The sequence below is a fragment of the Anolis sagrei genome, chromosome 1 (genome assembly GCF_037176765.1).
Source record: "Anolis sagrei isolate rAnoSag1 chromosome 1, rAnoSag1.mat, whole genome shotgun sequence".
Lineage (NCBI taxonomy): Eukaryota > Metazoa > Chordata > Lepidosauria > Squamata > Dactyloidae > Anolis > Anolis sagrei.
This window is the reverse complement of record NC_090021.1, coordinates 5,472,366-5,491,033: the sequence shown is the minus strand read 5'-3', so window position 1 is coordinate 5,491,033 and position 18,668 is coordinate 5,472,366. Positions and strand designations below refer to the sequence as shown.

The window sequence follows — 18,668 nt, the reverse complement described above, 5'->3', positions numbered from 1 at the left end:
TCTTCTGTTTTCTTCCAGGAGTGCCTCCGAGCCTGTAGAGACTCGCTTTCCCTCTCCGACGAGACCCCCATCTACCCAGGCCACGGCCACATGAAGCCCCTCTCGGATGACCTCCGGAAGTATGTCCTGAGCCATTTCCCGTGGGACAAACTAGGCAAGAGCGGTGAGGATGGAGAGTCCACTGCCGTGGTCCTCCCGGCGTCTTCCCAAACCCAAGAGACCTGGGAAGGGGACCTCGTCGGCGACTCTTCCCTCGAACGGGAGGACGGCAAGCGTTCCTACGCCATGGAGCACTTCCGCTGGGGCAAGCCGGTGGGCCGGAAGAGGAGGCCGGTCAAGGTGTTCCCCAACGAGGAGGCCTCCACGGAGAGCTACCCACAAGAGTTCCGGCGAGACCTGTCTTGGGAGACCCCCGAGGGCCACTCCGAGGAGCCGGACGAGACCAAGAAAGATGGATACAAGATGAACCACTTCCGGTGGGGGGCCCCATCCCCAAAACGGAAGCGTTACGGCGGGTTCATGAGCTCCGACCGTAGCCGCATGCCCTTAGTGACTCTTTTCAAGAACGCCATTGTCAAGACGCCATACAAGAAAGGCCAATAAGAGTGGGAGGGGGGTCGGGGTGCCCAGACGCCCCACATGTAGAATATCTCTGGCCCATAATGTCATTTAGATACTGTTAACGGAGACCATTTCTTTACATTGTTCTTACTTGTTCTTGATAACCGAAGGAGTGACTGTTTGATGTTTGGCATCCCGGGGTGCATATACACGGTAGAACAAATGCAGTTTGACACCGCTTTAACTGCCATGGCTAAGTGCTATGGAGCCCTTGCATTGAAAGGGGTGTGCTCTCAGAAAGATAAAGTTCTGCCACAAACTTCCATGGATTCAAGTCCATTTCGTCATCTACACTGTAGAGTTAAAGCAGTTTATAACCACCTTATCTCAATGCAATGGGATCCTGGGAGATGTAGTTTGGTGAGGCACTAGAGTCCTTGGGCAGAGAAGGCAAAAGAGCTCATTAAACTACAACTCCCAGGATTAAAGTGGTGTCAAACTGCATTGCTTCTACTGTGTAGACGCACCCCTGGCTTTGAATGCACAAAGTAAATGTGGGGCGGCAACGTGGAAAGGGGTAGCTAGCTATCTTTTGCAAAGGCAGAGTATTTTCATATTTTCAACCAGCTGTACTATACTGTAAATGAAGGGGGTTCAAAGATATATAATAAGACTAATGACAATACATCTTTTGCAAGCTAAACAGGCCTCCGAGGTTTTTCTTTCCAAAGTGTGATGATGATGGTTGCGAGTGTGACGTTTGAGAAAGGAGCTCTGTGGGTGTGCAATTCTACACTGTGGAATGAATGGAGTCTGGCCTCACTTCAGCTGCCAAGGCTCAGTGGCATGCGATGCTGGGAGTTGTAGTTGGATGAGACACCAGAACTCTTTGGCAGAGAAGGCTAAAGATCTTGCAAAACTGCAGCTCCCATGCCATTGAACCATGCCATGGAGAAGATGGAGCGGGCTTGGTTTTCTTGCTACTCCGGAGACAATGGATTCAAATGACAAGAAAAAAGATTCCACCTAAACATAAGCAAGAACTCCTTTACTTTAAAGAGTGGTGGCAAATCTGGGGGTTCCAGGGGTGGCTGGAATGCCCAGATCTGGGGGGGAATGCATTGAATCCGCTCTGGGTTTTAGTCCAAACTCTAAAGATATAATCAATTGCAGAAAAAATGAAATGCAAAGATACAGAATGGGGGACAATGCCTGGCTCGAGAGCAGTACGTGTGAAAAAGATCTTGGAGTCCTCATGGATAGCAAGTTAAACATGAGCCAACAATGTGATGTGGCGGCAAAAAAAGCCAATGGGATTTTGGCCTGCATCAAGAGGAGCATAGTGTCTAGATCTAAGGAAGTAATGCTCCCCCTCTATTCTGCTTTGGTTAGACCACACCTGGAATATTGTGTCCAATTCTGGGCACCACAATTCAAGAGAGATATTGACAAGCTGGAATGTGTCCAGAGGAGGGCGACTAAAATGATCAAGGGTCTGGAGAACAAGCCCTATGAGGAGCCGCTTAGGGAACTGGGCATGTTTAGCCTGAAGAAGAGAAGGCTGAGAGGAGATATGATAGCCATGTATAAATATGTGAGAGGAAGCCACAGGGAGGAGGGAGCAAGCTTGTTTTCTGCTTCCTTGGAGACTAAGACGCAGAACAATGGCTTCAAACTACAAGAGAGGAGATTCCATCTGAATATTAGGAAGAACTTCCTGACTGTGAGAGCCGTTCAGCAGTGGAACTCTCTGCCCCGGAGTGTGGTGGAGGCTCCTTCTTTGGAAGCTTTTAAACAGAGGCTGGACGGCCATTTGTCAGGGGTGATTTGAATGCAATATTCCTGCTTCTTGGCAGAATGGGGTTGGACTGGATGGCCCATGAGGTCTCTTCCAACTCTTTGATTCTAGGATTCTATGATTCTATGAAAGGTGTTCAGTCTACGCCACTTTTTAGACTGCCCTTTGAAAATTTACCACCCCATAGATTTAAATGCCAGGAGTAAATAATTCCAAAATTGCAAATATAACGAGGTCTTGGGTCCAGATAGATTTCCCCTGTTATTTCAAGTTTATGTCTTTGTGGGGATTACTTCCGATATAGAAAATTGGGTGTCGGAAGCAGGAATATCACAGGGGAAAATAGAAATAGGTTCCTGTGTCACAAAAAACAACAACAAAACAATGGGGCCAGGTAAGCCATGCATACACACCTTGGACATTCTTTGAGAGCGTTTTTTGGAAATTGGGTTGCTGTGAGTTTTCTGGGCTGTATGGCCATGTTCCAGAAGCATTCCCTTCTGACATTTCACCCATCTAAGGCTGGCATCCCCAGAGGTTGTGAGGTCTGTTGGAAACTAGGCAAGTTTATAAACCTGTGGAATTATGTCCAGGGTGGGAGAAAGAACTCTTGTCTGCTTGAGTTAAGTGTGAATGTTGCAATTGGCCACTTTGATTAGCATTGAATGGCCTTGCAGCTACAAAGCCTGGCTGGTTGCTGCCTGGAGGGTCCTTTGTTGGGAGGTGTTAGCTGGCCCTGATTGATTCTTGTCTGGAATTTCTCTGTTTTTCAACCAGATAAGTCAGCCATAGCAGCTGATGACCCAACCTGGACACAACATACTATTTGAGAACAGAAATCTTTTGGAAATATCTAGCAAAACTAATCTAAGGGGGGATATGATAGCCATGTATAAATATGTGAGAGGAAGCCACAGGGAGGAGGGAGCAAGCTTGTTTTCTGCTTCCCTGGAGACTAGGACGCAATGGAACAATGGCTTCAAACTACAGGAGAGGAGATTCAATCTGAACACGAGGAAGAACTTCCTGACTGTGAGAGCCGTTCAGCAGTGGAACTCTCTGCCCCGGAGTGTGGTGGAGGCTCCTTCTTTGGAAGCTTTTAAACAGAGGCTGGATGGCCATCTGTAAGGGGTGATTTAAATGCAATATTCCTGCTTCTTGGCAGAATGGGGTTGGACTGGATGGCCCAGGAGGTCTCTTCCAACTCTTTGATTCTATGATTCTATGATTCTAAGGATTTTTTTTTAAAAATCACAAGCATCTACTTTTTATGATTTCTATTCTGGGATGCAAAAGGGATCCTACCTAAACGTTAGGAAGAGATGCTCAGTGGGGAATATACAGAATCTCTGTCTCTGGAAGTTTTTAAGTAGAGCCCAGATGGTCATCTGCTTGGAAGATTGAATTGTATCTTCCTGTATGACAGGGGGTTGGACTGGATGGCCCTTGAGACCCTGCTCCCCCAACTCAATGCTTGTGACTCTTTCTTATTTCACATCTAAACACATTCCGTGTGAAGCCTGACCAAAGCGGGATACAGTGGAAATTACAACTTCCCTCCATCTTCTAGGCACTACACTCATAGAATCATAGAATCAAAGAGTTGGAAGAGACCTCATGGGCCATCCAGTCCAACCCCATTCTGCCAAGAAGCAGGAATATTGCATTCAAATCACCCCTGACAGATGGCCATCCAGCCTCTGCTTCAAAGCTTCCAAAGAAGGAGCCTCCACCACACTCCGGGGCAGAGAGTTCCACTGCTGAACGGCTCTCACAGTCAGGAAGTTCTTCCTCATGTTCAGATGGAATCTCCTCTCTTGTAGTTTGAAGCCATTGTTCCATTGCGTCCTAGTCTCCAAGGAAGCAGAAAACAAGCTTGCTCCCTCCTCCCTGTGGCTTCCTCTCACATATTTATACATGGCTATCATATCTCCTCTCAGCCTTCTCTTCTTCAGGCTAAACATGCCCAGTTCCCTAAGCCGCTCCTCATAGGGCTTGTTCTCCAGACCCTTGATCATTTTAGTCGCCCTCCTCTGGACACATTCCAGCTTGTCAATATCTCTCTTGAATTGTGGCACCCAGAATTGGACACAATATTCCAGATGTGGTCTAACCAAAGCAGAATAGAGGGGTAGCATTACTTCCTTAGATCTAGACACTATGCTCCTATTGATGCAGGCCAAAATCCCATTGGAATAATTTTGCCGCCACATCACATTGTTGGCTCATGTTTAACTTGTTGTCCACGAGGACTCCAAGATCTTTTTCACACGTACTGCTCTCAAGCCAGGCGTCCCCCATTCTGTATCTTTGCATTTCATTTTTTCTGCCAAAGTGGAGTATCTTGCATTTGTCACTGTTGAACTTCATTTTGTTAGTTTTGGCCCATCTCTCTAATCTGTCAAGATCGTTTTGAATTCTGCTCCTGTCCTCTGGAGTATTGGCTATCCCTCCCAATTTGGTGTCGTCTGCAAACTTGATGATCCTGCCTTCTAGCCCTTCATCTAAGTCATTAATAAAGATGTTGAACAGGACCGGGCCCAGGACGGAACCCTGCGGCACTCCACTTGTCACTTCTTTCCAAGATGAAGAGGAAGCATTAGTGAGCACTCTCTGTGTTCGTCCACTTAACCAATTACAGATCCACCTCACCGTAGTTTTGCCTAGCCCACATTGGACTAGTTTCCTTGCCAGAAGGTCACTCCTATGGATGCAGCCTAGAATCACACTGGTCTTTATAGCTGCTGCATTGCATTGTTGACCTATGTTCAGCTTGTGGTCTTCTAAGATTCCGAGATCCCTGGACAACAACTGGAGACCTGGGTTCAAATCCCTACTATGTCCTGAAATCTTAAGCAGGTCACACACTCTCGGCCCCAGAAAATCACCTGATAGATTTGCAGAAAAGGGTCTCTGTAGACCAGAACCAATTGAAAACCCAACAGCCACAACCAGAGGCGAAACCCTAGGCTATGCCTCTGCAATTGCAAAAAAGTGAATTCCTGCTATTATTTTTTGGTTGTAACTTGACAGTTGAATCAATAGGAAACATTAATAAATGACTGGCTATGGCATATTGACCCATTAGCTATGGGAAAGCAGCTAATCCAGTCGTTCCCAGCCTTCCTAATGCTGCAACCTCTGAATACAGTTCCTCATGTTGTGGTGATCCCTAACCATAACATTATCTTTGTTGCTACTTCATCACTGTCATTTTGCTATTGTTATGGATCATAGAATTATCGAGTTGGAATAGACCAAATTGGCCATCAAGTCCAACCCCATTCTGGCAAGAAGCAGGAAAATTACATTCAAAGCACCCTGACAGATGGCCATCTAGCCTCTCATAGAATCATAGAATCAAAGAGTTGGAAGAGACCTCCTGGGCCATCCAGTCCAACCCCCTGCCAAGAAGCAGGAATATTGCATTCAAATCACCCCTGACAGATGGCCATCCAGCCTCTGCTTAAAAGCTTCCAAAGAAGGAGCCTCCACCACACTCCGGGGCAGAGAGTTCCACTGCTGAACAGCTCTCACAGTCAGGAAGTTCTTCCTAATGTTCAGATGGAATCTCCGTTCTTGTAGTTTGAAGCCATTGTTCTATTGTGTCCTAGTCTCCAGGGCAGCAGAAAACAAGCTTGCTCCCTCCTCCCTATGACTTACTCTCACATATTTGTACATGGCTATCATATCTCCTCTCAGCCTTCTCTTTTTCCGGCTAAACATGCCCATCTTTTTAAGCCGCTCCTCATAAGGTTTGTTCTCCAGACCCTTGATCATTGTAGCCGCCTTTCTCTGAACACATTCTAGCTTGTCAACAATCGTCATGTAAATATCTGATATGCAGGATGAATTTTCATTTACTGGACCATATTTGGCACAAATACCCGATACGCCCAAATTTGAATCCTGGTGGGATTGGGCGGGGGTTGATTTTTGTCATTTGGGAGTTGTAGTTGCTGAGATTTATAGTTCACCTACAATCACAGAGCATTCTGAGCCCCCCCCAAAGTTAGAATTGGGCCAAACTTTCCACACAGAACCCCCGTCTCTTGGAGGCCCTCGCTGGTGCAAGCCTCCCTCCAGCCTCGCATGTTCTCCCTCGTCTACACATGTGCACCACGCTGCCATGTGCTGAGCATGCCTGCTCTCCCCTCCCCTCCCTGCTTGGAGTCTCAGAAGGAGCCCTCCCTTTTACTGAGAGGCCAACCAATCACAGCAGAGGAGGGCTTTTTGTGGGAGGATTCATGGTCTGTTCCCAAAAAGAGAAGGACAGGTGGCAAGGTCTTCAGCCTTCTCTGCCAAATGGGTTCCTAAGACCATCTGAGGATGCTTGCCATAGATGCAGGTGAAACATCAGGAGAGAATGCCTCTAGAACATGGCCATATAGCCCAAAAAAACCTACAACAACCCATCAGAAATATGTTTTCTGATGGTGTTTGGCAACTCCTCTGAAACCCCCTTGAGACCCCCCTCCAGGGGTCCCGACCCCCAGATTGAGAAATGATGAGTTAATCCTTGTTGGACACTTTAAAATAAATAGCATTCTTAGAATCATAGAATCATAGAATCAAAGAGTTGGAAGAGACCTCCTGGGCCATCCAGTCCAACCCCATTCTGCCAAGAAGCAGGAATATTGCATTCAAATCACCCCTGACAGATGGCCATCCAGCCTCTGCTTAAAAGCTTCCAAAGAAGGAGCCTCCACCACACTCCGGGGCAGAGAGTTCCACTGCTGAACGGCTCTCTCTTTTCTGCCAAAGAGTGCTGGTGTCTCATAGAATCATAGAATCCTAGAGTTGGAAGAGACCTCATGGGCCATCCAGTCCAACCCCATTGTGCCAAGAAGCAGGAATATTGCATTCAAAGCACCCCTGGCAGATGGTCATCCAGCCTCTGTTTAAAAGCCTCCAAAGAAGGAGCCTCCACCACACTCCGGGGCAGAGAGTTCCACTGCTGAACGGCTCTCACAGTCAGGAAGTTCTTCCTAATGTTCAGATGGAATCTCCTCTCTTGTAGTTTGAAGACATTGTTCCGCGTCCTAGTCTCCAAGGAAGCAGAAAATAAGCTTGCTCCCTCCTCCCTGTGGCTTCCTCTCACATATTTATACATGGCTATCATATCTCCTCTCAGCCTTCTCTTCTTCAGGCTAAACATGCCCAGCTCCTTAAGCCGCTCCTCATAGGGCTTGTTTTCCAGACTCTTGATCATTTTAGTCACCCTCCTCTGGACACATTCCAGCTTGTCAATATCTCTCTTGAATTGTGGTGCCCAGGGTCTCTGAGTCCTATCCATTGACCTTTGCATGCAGTCATGGACCATTCACTCAAGATGGTCCTTGGAAGAACTGCTGGACAAGGAGGCCAATAATTCAAATCTCAAACCCAAGATTGCGGATCAATAGAAGAGCTCAGGTGGGTTTACCTGAAGCTCCTGATATGTTTTGTTCTCCCTTCCGCACTATCCTTGGTGAGGAGCAGATCTGAGCTCAAGGACAGAAAGAGCAGTTTCCGCACTCACCTGAACGCACATCTCTCGCATTCTGGGCGGCTTGAAGGACACACGATGGCTTGCAATGATGCATCCTTGATGCACGATGGACAAATCCTTGACGCATGACAGCTTTGGGGACAGCAGAGCCATGCATCAAGTGCTGATTGGGTCACATCAATGATGAAGCCACAGTTTGGAAGTAACAGGTTCCAGTTGATGGAATGAATGGCAGCCTTTGGCATGTGTTGGCTCTTGTTTTGGTGGAGAAATAAATCTGCTTCGGCTTCCTATCCAAGTCTTAAAGGAGATCTCAAAAAGGCTGAAGCTATTAGGGGAGAGGATTTGGATTCTTACTGTATCAAATAGTTGGAAGGGACCCCAAAGGCCATCCAATCCAACCCCATTCTGCCAGGCAGGAAGAGACAATCTGATCAGTCCCAACAGATGACCATCCAGCCTCTGTTTTAAAATCCTCCAGAGTTACAGAGATTCCAGAAAACTCAAGAATTGGAGGGAGCACCCAAAGATCATCCAGTCCCATCTCCTTCTGAAAGGCAGGGAGACACAATTAAAGCACTCCTTCAAGAAAGTAGCCTCCACTGGACTCTGAGGCAGAGTGTTCCACTGCTGAACAGCTCATCTTATAGTCAGGAAGCTCTTCCTAAAGTTCAGGTGGGATCTCCTTTCCTGTTAATTGAACCCATGGCTCCATTGAGTCCTAGTCTCCAGGAATAAAGATCAGGAGAAGCAAATGCTGGATGAAAATATTCCAAAATCTTGGGGGGGGGGGGGGGATTCAACATCCAAACAACTTCCAGTTTTTGGAGAAGGGATTCTCAACCTCACTTATACCCATCTTCAAAATATCCCATTATATATAGGCAAACATTTCCTCCTCCTCATCACCATCACTACCACCACCATCATCATCATCATCCAAAATCCAAACCATTTCTGGTCCCAATATTTTTGGAGAACAGCTTTATACCCTTCCTTTACAAATATGCTTTATTTTCAATGTATATAGAATAATAGAATCATAGAGTTGGAAGAAACCTCCTGGGCCATCCAGTCCAACCCCCTGCCAAGAAGCAGGAAAATCGCAAAAGCACACCCAACAGATGGCCATCCAACTTCTGTTTAAAAGCCTCCAAAGAAGGAGCCTCCACCAAACTCTGGGGTAGAGAGTTCCACTGCTGAACAGCTCTCCTTACAGTCAGGAAGTTCTTCCTATTGTTCAGATGGAATCTCCTTTCTTGTAGTTTGAAGCCATTGCTCCACTGCATCCTAGTCTCTAGGGCAGCAGAAAACAAGCTTGCTCTCTCCTCCCTGTGATTTCCTTTCACATACTTATACATGCCTATCATGTCTCCTCTCAGCCTTCTTTTCTGAAGGCTAAACATGCCCAGTTCTTTAAGATGCTCCTGATAGGGGTTGTACTCCAGACCCTTGTTCATTTTAGTCGCCCTCCTCTGGACACATTCCAGCTTGTCAATATCTCCCTTCAATTGTGGTGCTCAGAATTGGACACAATATTCCAGGTGTGGTCTAACCAAGGCAAAATGGAGTGGGAGCAGGACTTCCCTGGATATAGACACTAGATTCCTAGTGATGCAGGCCAAAATCCCATTGGCTTTTTTTTGCCACCACATCGCATAGTTGGCTCATGTTTAACTTGTTGCCGACATGGACTCCAAGATCTTTTTTACACGTACTGCTCTTGAACCACGCGTCCCCCATTCTATATCTTTGCATTTCTTTTTTTTTTTTTTTTTGCCTAAGTGGGTAAAGGTAAAGGTAGTCCCCTGACATTAAGTCCAGTCATGTCTGACTCTGGGGTGTGGTGCTCATCTCCATTTCTAAGCCGAAGAGCCAGCGTTGTCCGTAGACACCTCCAAGGTCATGTGGCCGGCATGACTGTATGGAGCGCCGTTACCTTCCCACCGGAGCGGTACCTATTGATCTACTCACATTTGCATGTTTTCGAACTGCTAGGTTGGCAGAAGCTAGGGCTGACAGCGGAAGCTCACGTCGCTCCCCGGAATTGAACCTGCGACCTTTCGATCAACAAGCTCAGCAGCTCAGCGGTTTAACTCACTGCACCACCGGGGGCTCCTTTTTGTCCCTGTTGAACTTCATTTTGTTAGTTTTGGACCATCATCTCTCTAAAATCTGTGAAGATCGTTTTGTATTCTGCTCCTTCTGGAGTATTGGCTCTCCCTCCCAATTTGGTGTTGTCTGCAAAATTGATGATCATATTAATTTTGCCCTTACCTGATTTAACCTCATCTCCTTTTGAGATCTCCCTTTGACACAGGACTGAGGAATCAATGCAGTTTGGCATTGCTATAGCGGCCATGGCTCGAGGTTATGTGATGATGGGAGTTGTAGTTTTGTGAGACACCAGCACTCTTTGGCAGAAAAGACTAAAAATACAGGCTTCGTTAGCCTTGAGCCGTGGCAGTGAAAGTGGTGCCAAACTGCATTCATTCTACAGCATCATTCCATCCTGAACTTATACTCTCTATGTTTTGTGAATTCCTCATTGCTTCCTGAGCTACATTGTAGAAGTATTGGATGCTCTGCAAAACAATAGCAGGGAAAGGTGATATTTCTCAGCAGTCAACCAGTGATTCATTGAGGCTCTTCTAAACGGCTGGGCTTTGATGCGGATGTTGTCCAACTACTTTCCTGCCCTCGTCCTTCAACTCTGCATTACAAAAGAGGTAAACTTTGCAGAACCTCAAAGAGGTGGCCAGGTTAAAGCAAAATGCTTCTCTTAAGAGCTTATTGTGTCCTTGCATTTAACTCAGAAAGAACCCCAGAGGTTGAAACAGCTTATAATTTTCCTGCTCGTGCAGAAAGCAGGATTAGAGTCCTGGTGCATCTACACTGTAGAATTAATGTAGTTTGACACTGCTTTAACTGCCATGGCTCAGTGCTGTGGCATCATGGGGGTTGCAGTTATGGTGAGGCACTACTAGTACTTTTGAGCAAAGAAGGGATCTCCAGAGATCATATGCTCCAACCCTTTTAATGGGTGATGCAGGAAAGAGTCTGGGGGATGCAGCTCTACACTGTAGACAACATGCAGTTTGACATCCCTTGGACTGCTGTGGCTCAATGATATGGAATCCTGAGAGTAGCAGTTTGACAAGGTCTTTAGCTTTCTTTTAGCCTCACCAAACTATCCATCTCAACAGCAGTCTGTCATGGATAAATATGGTACTGCTTTGCAGTGGCTCCAGTCATTTCTTGAGGGACAGTCCCAGAAGGTGTTACTGGGTGACACCTGTTCGGCCCCACAACCGTTGTCGTGTGGAGTCCCACAGGGTTCGATCCTATCCCCAATGTTGTTTAACATCTACATGAAGCCGCTGGGAGAGATCATTCGGAGTTTCGGATTGAGATGTTATCTCTATGCAGATGATGTCCAGATCTGTCACTCCTTTTCGCCTGTCACCAAGGAGGCTGTCCAGACCTTGAATCGGTGTCTAGCTGCTGTGTCGGACTGGATGAGAGCTAACAAATTGAAATTGAATCCAGACAAGACAGAGGTCCTACTGGTCAGTCGTAAGGCCGAACAGGGTGTAGGGTTACAGCCTGTGCTGGATGGGGTTACACTCCCCCTGAAGACGCAGGTTCGCAGCTTGGGAGTGATCCTGGACTCATCGCTGAGCCTGGAACCCCAGGTCTCGGTGGTGGCCGGGAGAGCTTTTGCACAATTAAAACTTGTGCACCAGTTGCACCCGTACCTTGGGAAGTTTGATCTGGCCACGGTGATCCACGCTCTTGTTACATCCCGAATAGACTACTGCAACGCTCTCTACGTGGGGTTGCCCTTGAAGACTGTTCGGAAACTTCAACTAGTCCAGCGAGCGGCAGCCAGACTGCTCACCGGAGCGACATACAGGGAGCATACCACCCCCTGTTGTGCCAGCTCCACTGGCTGCCGGTTCCGTTCCGAGCACAATTCAAGGTGCTGGTTTTGACCTACAAAACCCTGTACGGTTCCGGTCCAGTGTATCTGTCCGAACGTATCTCCCTCTACGTCCCACCTCGGAGTCTGAGATCATCTGGGGAGGCCCTGCTCTCAACCCCACCACTGTCACAAGTGAGGCTGGTGGGGACGAGGAGCAGGGCCTTCTCAGTGGTGGCCCCTCACCTGTGGAACTCACTCCCGGGGGAAATCAGGACATCATCATCCCTCCTCTCCTTCAGGAGGAGGGTGAAGACGTGGCTATGGGACCAAGCCTTTGGGCACTCTGGCAATTAAATAAGACATTCAGGCGAGTAAGACCAACAAGATTGACGAAGTGGAACGGAAAATTAGAACTATGAGTTAGCGAACGCTGACCATGTAGGAGGAGGAATTGGTTTGTATTGGTTTTATTGATTTTATGGGTATAATGCTTGAATCGTTGTTACTTGTGAATTGATGCAATTTTATGTTTGATTGTTTTGTGATGCAGACATCGAATTGTGCCTTTGCGTTTGTAAGCCGCCCCGAGTCCCCTTCGGGGTGAGAAGGGCAGGGTAAAAGAACCCCAAATAAATAAATATATGGTTTGAATTGAATTATATGAAAGATTTTTGATTGGGGTCTATATGCCATCCTAAGATGAGGCCTGGAAAACTATAAGAAGAAGGTGAAGAATTCATGGACTATAATTAAAAGTTGCTATTGATGACCAGTGACAACGATTAACTGTTAAACTTTTGTAGAAAAACAGTGTGTTTACATTATCAGTGACAATGGCTCTTTAAGTTAAGGAAATGTTTACAAGGTTCCTTACTTTAAGAAGGAAGTCAACACAAGGCTCCCTACATTTACCAACAACAATTAAGGAGAGTCAACATCTGTCAGGAACTGCAATATTCCTGCTTCTTGGAAGGGGGTTGGACTGGATGGCCCACGAGTTCTCTTCCAACTCTATGATTCTATGATCTATGCTTCATTTTGCCCATATATGTTTTATGAGTACATGGACCAGAAGAGCAGTATTTGAAAAAAAAAATCACATTTCTTTGTTGCATAGCGATGCATACAATGTCATTTCGATGTCTGATGTTTGTAATTGTTTGAGGTTTTTGGGCAGAGAAAATAGGGAGGAAAGTGTTTGTTGTTCTCCATAAAGGTTATTTAGACAGAAGGGCCGTTCGGATGAATTATTTTCGGGTAAAGTATTCTGTCTGCCCTTTTCAAAATAAATGTTAATGTTGTCACGGATCAGGGCCGGACTGTCCGCAGGATAACACGTTGGTGAAGTCCAAAGGAGTGTTTACAACCTGAGTTTGATGGAGCCCAAACAAGCATTGGGAGGATTTGCTGAATGGGTCTCCTTTCACATGAATGCAATTTTGAATAGAACGGTTTTGTATCTGGTTTCCCTCCCAACCTCACTGCTTAGGATTTCATAGTCGCAAACACTTGCTCATTTACCTGTGTGTTGACTCACCAATCAACAATTAATTCAAAGGAACAATAATAGTTCAGACAGTTGTCTCCTCTTCCAAGTCTTAATCTTCTGGGCTAAGATCCTGCATCACTCACTTAGCTATGAATGAGTAACTCAATCTTCAAATCCTAGAGTGGGAAGGGACCCCCTAAAGGCCATCCAGCCCAACCCCTTCTGCAGGCCGGTAGACACAATCCAAGCCTTCCTGACAGATGGCCATCCAGCCTTCATTTAACAATTACTTTCCACTAGATTTGGAAGGGACCCACAAAGGTCATTCAGTCCAACCCTGTCGTGCATGAGAACACCCTTCAAGCTCTCCTGATAAATGGTCATCCAGCTTTTGTTTAAAGACTTCCAGAGGAGACTCCATCAAATGCCCAGATAGCCTATATTTCTCTAGATTTGAAGAGACCCCCCCAAAGGTCATCCAGTCCAACCCTCTTCTTTCATAGAATCATAGAGCTGGAAGAGACCTCATGGGTCATCCAGTCCAACCCCCTGCCAAGAAGCAGGAATATTGCATTCAAATCACCCCTCCTGCAAGAGGACACAATCCAAGCCTTCCTGACAGATGGCCATCCAGCCTTCATTTAACAATTACTTTCCACTACATTTGGAAGGGACCCACAAAGGTCATCCAGTCCAACCCTGACGTGCATGAGGACACCCTTCAAGCCCTCCTGACAGATAGTCCTCCAGCCTTTGTTTAAAGACTTCCAGAGGAGACTCCATCAAATGCCCTGATAGTCCAACCCTCTTCTTTCATGCAAGAGGACACAATTCAAGCCCTCCTGACAGATGGCCATTCAGCCTTCATTTAAATTCTTCTAGAGGAGACTCCACCAGATGCCCAGATAGATTATATTTCTCTAGATTTGGAAGGGACCTCCAAAGGTCATCCAGTAAAACCCTCTTCCGTCACATAGGAGGACACAATTCAAGCCTTCCTGACAGATGGTCATCCAGACTTTATTTAAAGACTTCCAGAGGAGACTCCATCAAATGACCAGATAGCCTATATTCGAATAGGTTTGGAAGGGACCCTCAAAGGTCATCTAGTCCCACCCAATTCAAGCCCTCCTGACAGATGGTCATCCAGCCTTCGTTTAAAGTCTTCCAGAGAAGACTCCCCCAGATGCCCAGATAGACTATATTCCACTTGATTTGGAACTCCAAAGGTCATCCAGACCAGCCCTCTTCTGTCATGCAGGAAGACACAATTCAAGCCCTCTTGACAGATGGCCACCCAGCCTTTGTTTAAAGACTTCCAGAGGAGAGTCCATCAAATTCCACTAGATTTGGAAGGGACCCCCAAAGGTCATCCAGTCCAACCCTCTTGTCATCCAGGATGACACAATTCAAGCCTTCCTAACAGATGATCTTGCAGCCTTCTTTTAAAGACTTCCAGAGGAGATTGCATTAAATGCCTAGATAGCCTATATTCCACTAGATTTAGAAGGGACCCCCAAAGGTCATCCAGTCCAACCCTCTTCTGTCATGCAGGGAGACACAATTCAAGCCCTCCTGACAGATGGCCATCCAGCCTTCATTTAAAGGCTTATAGAGGAGACTCCATCAAATGCACAGATCACCTATATTCCACTACAGTAGGACCCCCAAAGGTCATCCAGTCCAGCCCTCTTCTGTCATGCAGGAAGACACAATTCAAGCCCTCCTGACAGTTGGCCATCCAGCCTTTGTTTAAAGGCTTATAGAGGAGACTCCATCAAATGCACAGATAGCCTATATTCCACTAGAGTTGGACCTCCAAAGGTCATCCAGTCTAGCCCTCTTCTGTCATGCAGGGAGACACAATTCAAACCCTCCTGACAGATGGCCATCCAGCCTCTCTGTTTAAAGCCCTCCAGAGATGTAGAGAGAAACACATGCAACTCAAATGTGACACCTTTGTAGGAGTTAGAAGAGACCCTAAAGAACATCCAGTCCAACCCAATTATGCTCAAACAATAGGACACAATCAAAGCTCTCCTGGCAGATGACCACACAGTTTCTGTTAAAAAAAAACCTCCACTAGACTCCCAGGTAGCAGCAGATTCCCTTGCTGAACAGCTCTTGTGCAGGTACAGCTGTACCAGGAGCTCCAATTTTGTTTGATTTGCATTGAATGTTTGTTGCAGTCCTGTTTCAGGGACGCTGCAGATAGGTGGCTTCTTTTGGGTGCAATCATAGGGCAAGCCACCTGTCAATTATAGTTAGGTTCCCTGGTCCTGCCTCCTTTTGGGTTTTTGGAGGGAATAGGAGCCTTTTTGGGTCAGTCCACACAGAGAAGCCTTTCACGCAGGACATAATACCAAGAGCTCCTGTAGAAAGCTTCATCTTCTACGGCTTGGCCGGGGAGATATACAGCCCACAGCTTGGCCGGGGTTATACAGCCTTACAGCTCCTTTGCTGAAGGACTTCAGGCAGCCATCACGGTAACCTGAGTTTTTTTTCCCCTGGAAGTCTACAAAGCTCTGCTTGGTAAGGGTCACTCGCGGAAACCTGAAGTAGTTGGTACCGGGTGCAGGGGCTCCATGCCAACAGAGGCAAAGACAGACTGACCAGATTAAGAAGTTAAGGATTTCCTCATTAGTTACAGTTATGAAGATAGTGCCTGTTCCCTGTGGACAAGATTGAGAGAGAGCCAATAGACTGTTAAGAAAGCCTTAAAGTATCTGTTTGTTTTCATTAATAAAGAACTTTGTTGAACCTTTAAGCAATCTAAAGACTCTGTTTTAAGGAAATCCAAGGGCCTTTAATCTGAGGCAGCCCCAGCATCCCATTGGGCACACAGAATTTATGTCCTGTCTACAGTCTTATGCACAGGCCCAGCGTGCGACAGCACACTTACCTTCAGGAAATTCTTCCAAATATTCAGGCATCTTGTTTCCTGCAGTTTGAATAAGTTGCCTCGATTGAGTCCTAGTCTCTGGAGTAACAGAAGACAAGCTTGCTCCACCTTCAAAAGGGTATCCCTTGAAATACTTAAGCATGATCCTCTCAGCCTTTCTTTCTCCAAGGTCAACATCCCCAGCTTCCTAAGTTACTTCTCAAAGGGATTGATAGTTTCCAGATCTTTGCCCATTTTGGTTGGACACATTGTGGCTTCTCCGTATTCTCCTTTGCTACATTGGTAAGTTGACAGTATAACTCTACTACATAATATGGCCATAACACAACCAAACCATTCTAACAATTCTAATTCCTGCAAAGGGAAATCCACTTACAAAGAAAAAAGCCCCAAGAAATTGCTTAACGTGTTTCTTCCTTTATTGCTTCATCAGATTTCAACTTTTAAAATGGATTTTACTGTGCGTTGCCCCTAGTTCTGGGGCAAAAATATAAATATTTGGGTGAAGCAAGCAATCAAAGAAACAAATACATAAGGTGCATCTACACTGTAGAATTAATGCAGTTTGACACCATTTTAATTGGCATGGCTCTATGCTTTGGCATCCTGGGAGTTGCAGGTTGAGGAGGCACCAGGCCGAAGGTGTGGATCCCTGCACAGCCAATGGAGATCCATAATGGGGAGAATAGGAAGGAAGAATGAATAAAAAGGAAAAAGAGAGAAAGAGAAACAAAGCACCAAGAGAAATGCAAAGAGAGAAAAAGAACAAGAAAAATAAAATAAAGAAAGAATGGATGCAAATGAAAATGGGAGAGAAGAAGAAGAAAAGAGTAAAAGGAGGAAAGAGAAAAATAAGGAAAAAGAAGGAAAGATGAAAAGAGTAAAAGGAGGAAAGAGAATAAAAAGAAAGAGAAGGAAAGAAGGAAAGAAAAAAAGAAGGAAAGAGTAAAAGGAGGAAAAAGAAAAAGGAGGACAGAGAGGAAAAAGAAAAAAGAAGTTAAGATGAAAAGAGTAAAAGGAAGAAAGAGAAAAAAGGAAAGAGAAGGAAAGAAGGAAAGAGAAAAAGAAAAAGAGTAAAAGGAGGAAAGAGAAAAAAAGGAAAGAGAAAAAAAGATAAAAGAGTAAAAGGAGGAAAGAGAATAAAAGGAAAGGAAAGGGAAGGAAAGAAGGAAAAAGAAAAAAGGAAAGAGTAAAAGGAGGAAAGAGAAAAAGGAAAGAGAAGAAAAGATGAAAAGAGTAAAAAGAGGAAAGAGAAAAAAGGAAAGAGAAGGAAAGAAGGAAAGAGAAAAAGAAGGAAAGAGTAAAAGGAGGAAAGAGAAAAAAGGAAAGAGAAGGAAAGAAACAGAAAAAGAAAAGAGTAAACGGAGGAAAGAGATAAAAGGAAAGAAAAGGAAAGAATGAAAGAAAGAAAAAAAGAAGGAAAGAGTAAAAGGAGGAAAGAGAAAAAAGGAAAGAGAAGGAAAGAAGGAAAGAGTAAAGAAGGAAAGAGAAGGAAAGAAGAAAGGAGCAAAAGAAAGAAAAAGAAGGGAAGAGAAAGAAAGAAGAAAGGAGAAGGAAAGACAAAAGCAGTAAAAGTAGGAAAGAGAAAAAGAAGGCAAGGGAAAAAGAAGGAAAGATGAAAAGTGTAAAAGGAGGAAAGAGAAAAAGGAAAGAGAAGGAAAGAAGGAAAGAGAAAAAGAAGAAAAGAGTAAAAGGAGGAAAGAGAAAAAAGGAAAGAGAAGAAAAGATGAAAAGAGTAAAAGAAGGAAAGAGAAAAAAGGAAAGAGAAGGAAAGGAGGAAAGAGAAAAAGGACAGAGAAGGAAAGAAGGAAAGAGTAAAGAAAAGAGAAGGAAAGAAGAAAAGAGCAAAAGAAAGAAAAAGAAGGGAAGGGAAGGGAAGAAGAAAAGAGTAAAGAAGGAAAGAGAAAAAGAAGGAAAAAGAAGGAAAGAAGGAATGAGTAAACATGAAAAACAGCAAGAATCAGTGCAAATGAAAGGGCAAGGGAAAGAAAAAGAACAAAAGAAAAATCATGAGTAGTAATGATTAGTATGAGTAGAAGATAGAGAAAAAAAGGCAGAAAGAAAAAAGAATGAGCACAAAAGAAAAATAGAAAGGGAAAAGAAAAAAGAAAGAAAGAAAGGATGATACTGAAAGTGAAAAGGAAGGAAGATAGAAAAGAAGGGCAGAAATAAGACAAACAATGAGAGAAAAAGAGAGAGAATAAAAAGAAAAATAGAAAGAAAGAAAAGAAAAAGAGGACAAATGCAAAAATCCAGAGAAAGAAAGAACAAAAATTGAAAAGAAAGAGTGATAGTGAAACTAGAAAGGTAAATAAAGAAAAATAAATAAACATGAAAACTAGAAAGGGAGCAAGAATGAGAAAGACACCAAAAATGAAAAATAAGAGAAAGAAGATAGAAAAGGAGGAGAGAAAGAAGGCAGAGAAATAGAGAACGAGAGGGTCAAAAAAAGGAAAGAGAGACTGTTTCTAGAGTGAAGTATTTGTATTGAGAACAAGCTTC

At 45.0% G+C, this 18,668-nt stretch overlaps 1 protein-coding gene across 1 annotated transcript; it reads left to right on the top strand.

Annotated features, from left to right (window-relative positions):
* LOC137095926 (pro-opiomelanocortin A-like) lies at positions 1–1,264 on the top strand (the record flags this gene model as incomplete). Its single annotated transcript, XM_067463210.1, has 1 exon — positions 1–1,264. A coding segment is annotated over one exon (603 nt), but the record flags the coding sequence as incomplete, so codon positions are not given.
* Positions 1,265–18,668: the final 17,404 nt, after the last annotated feature.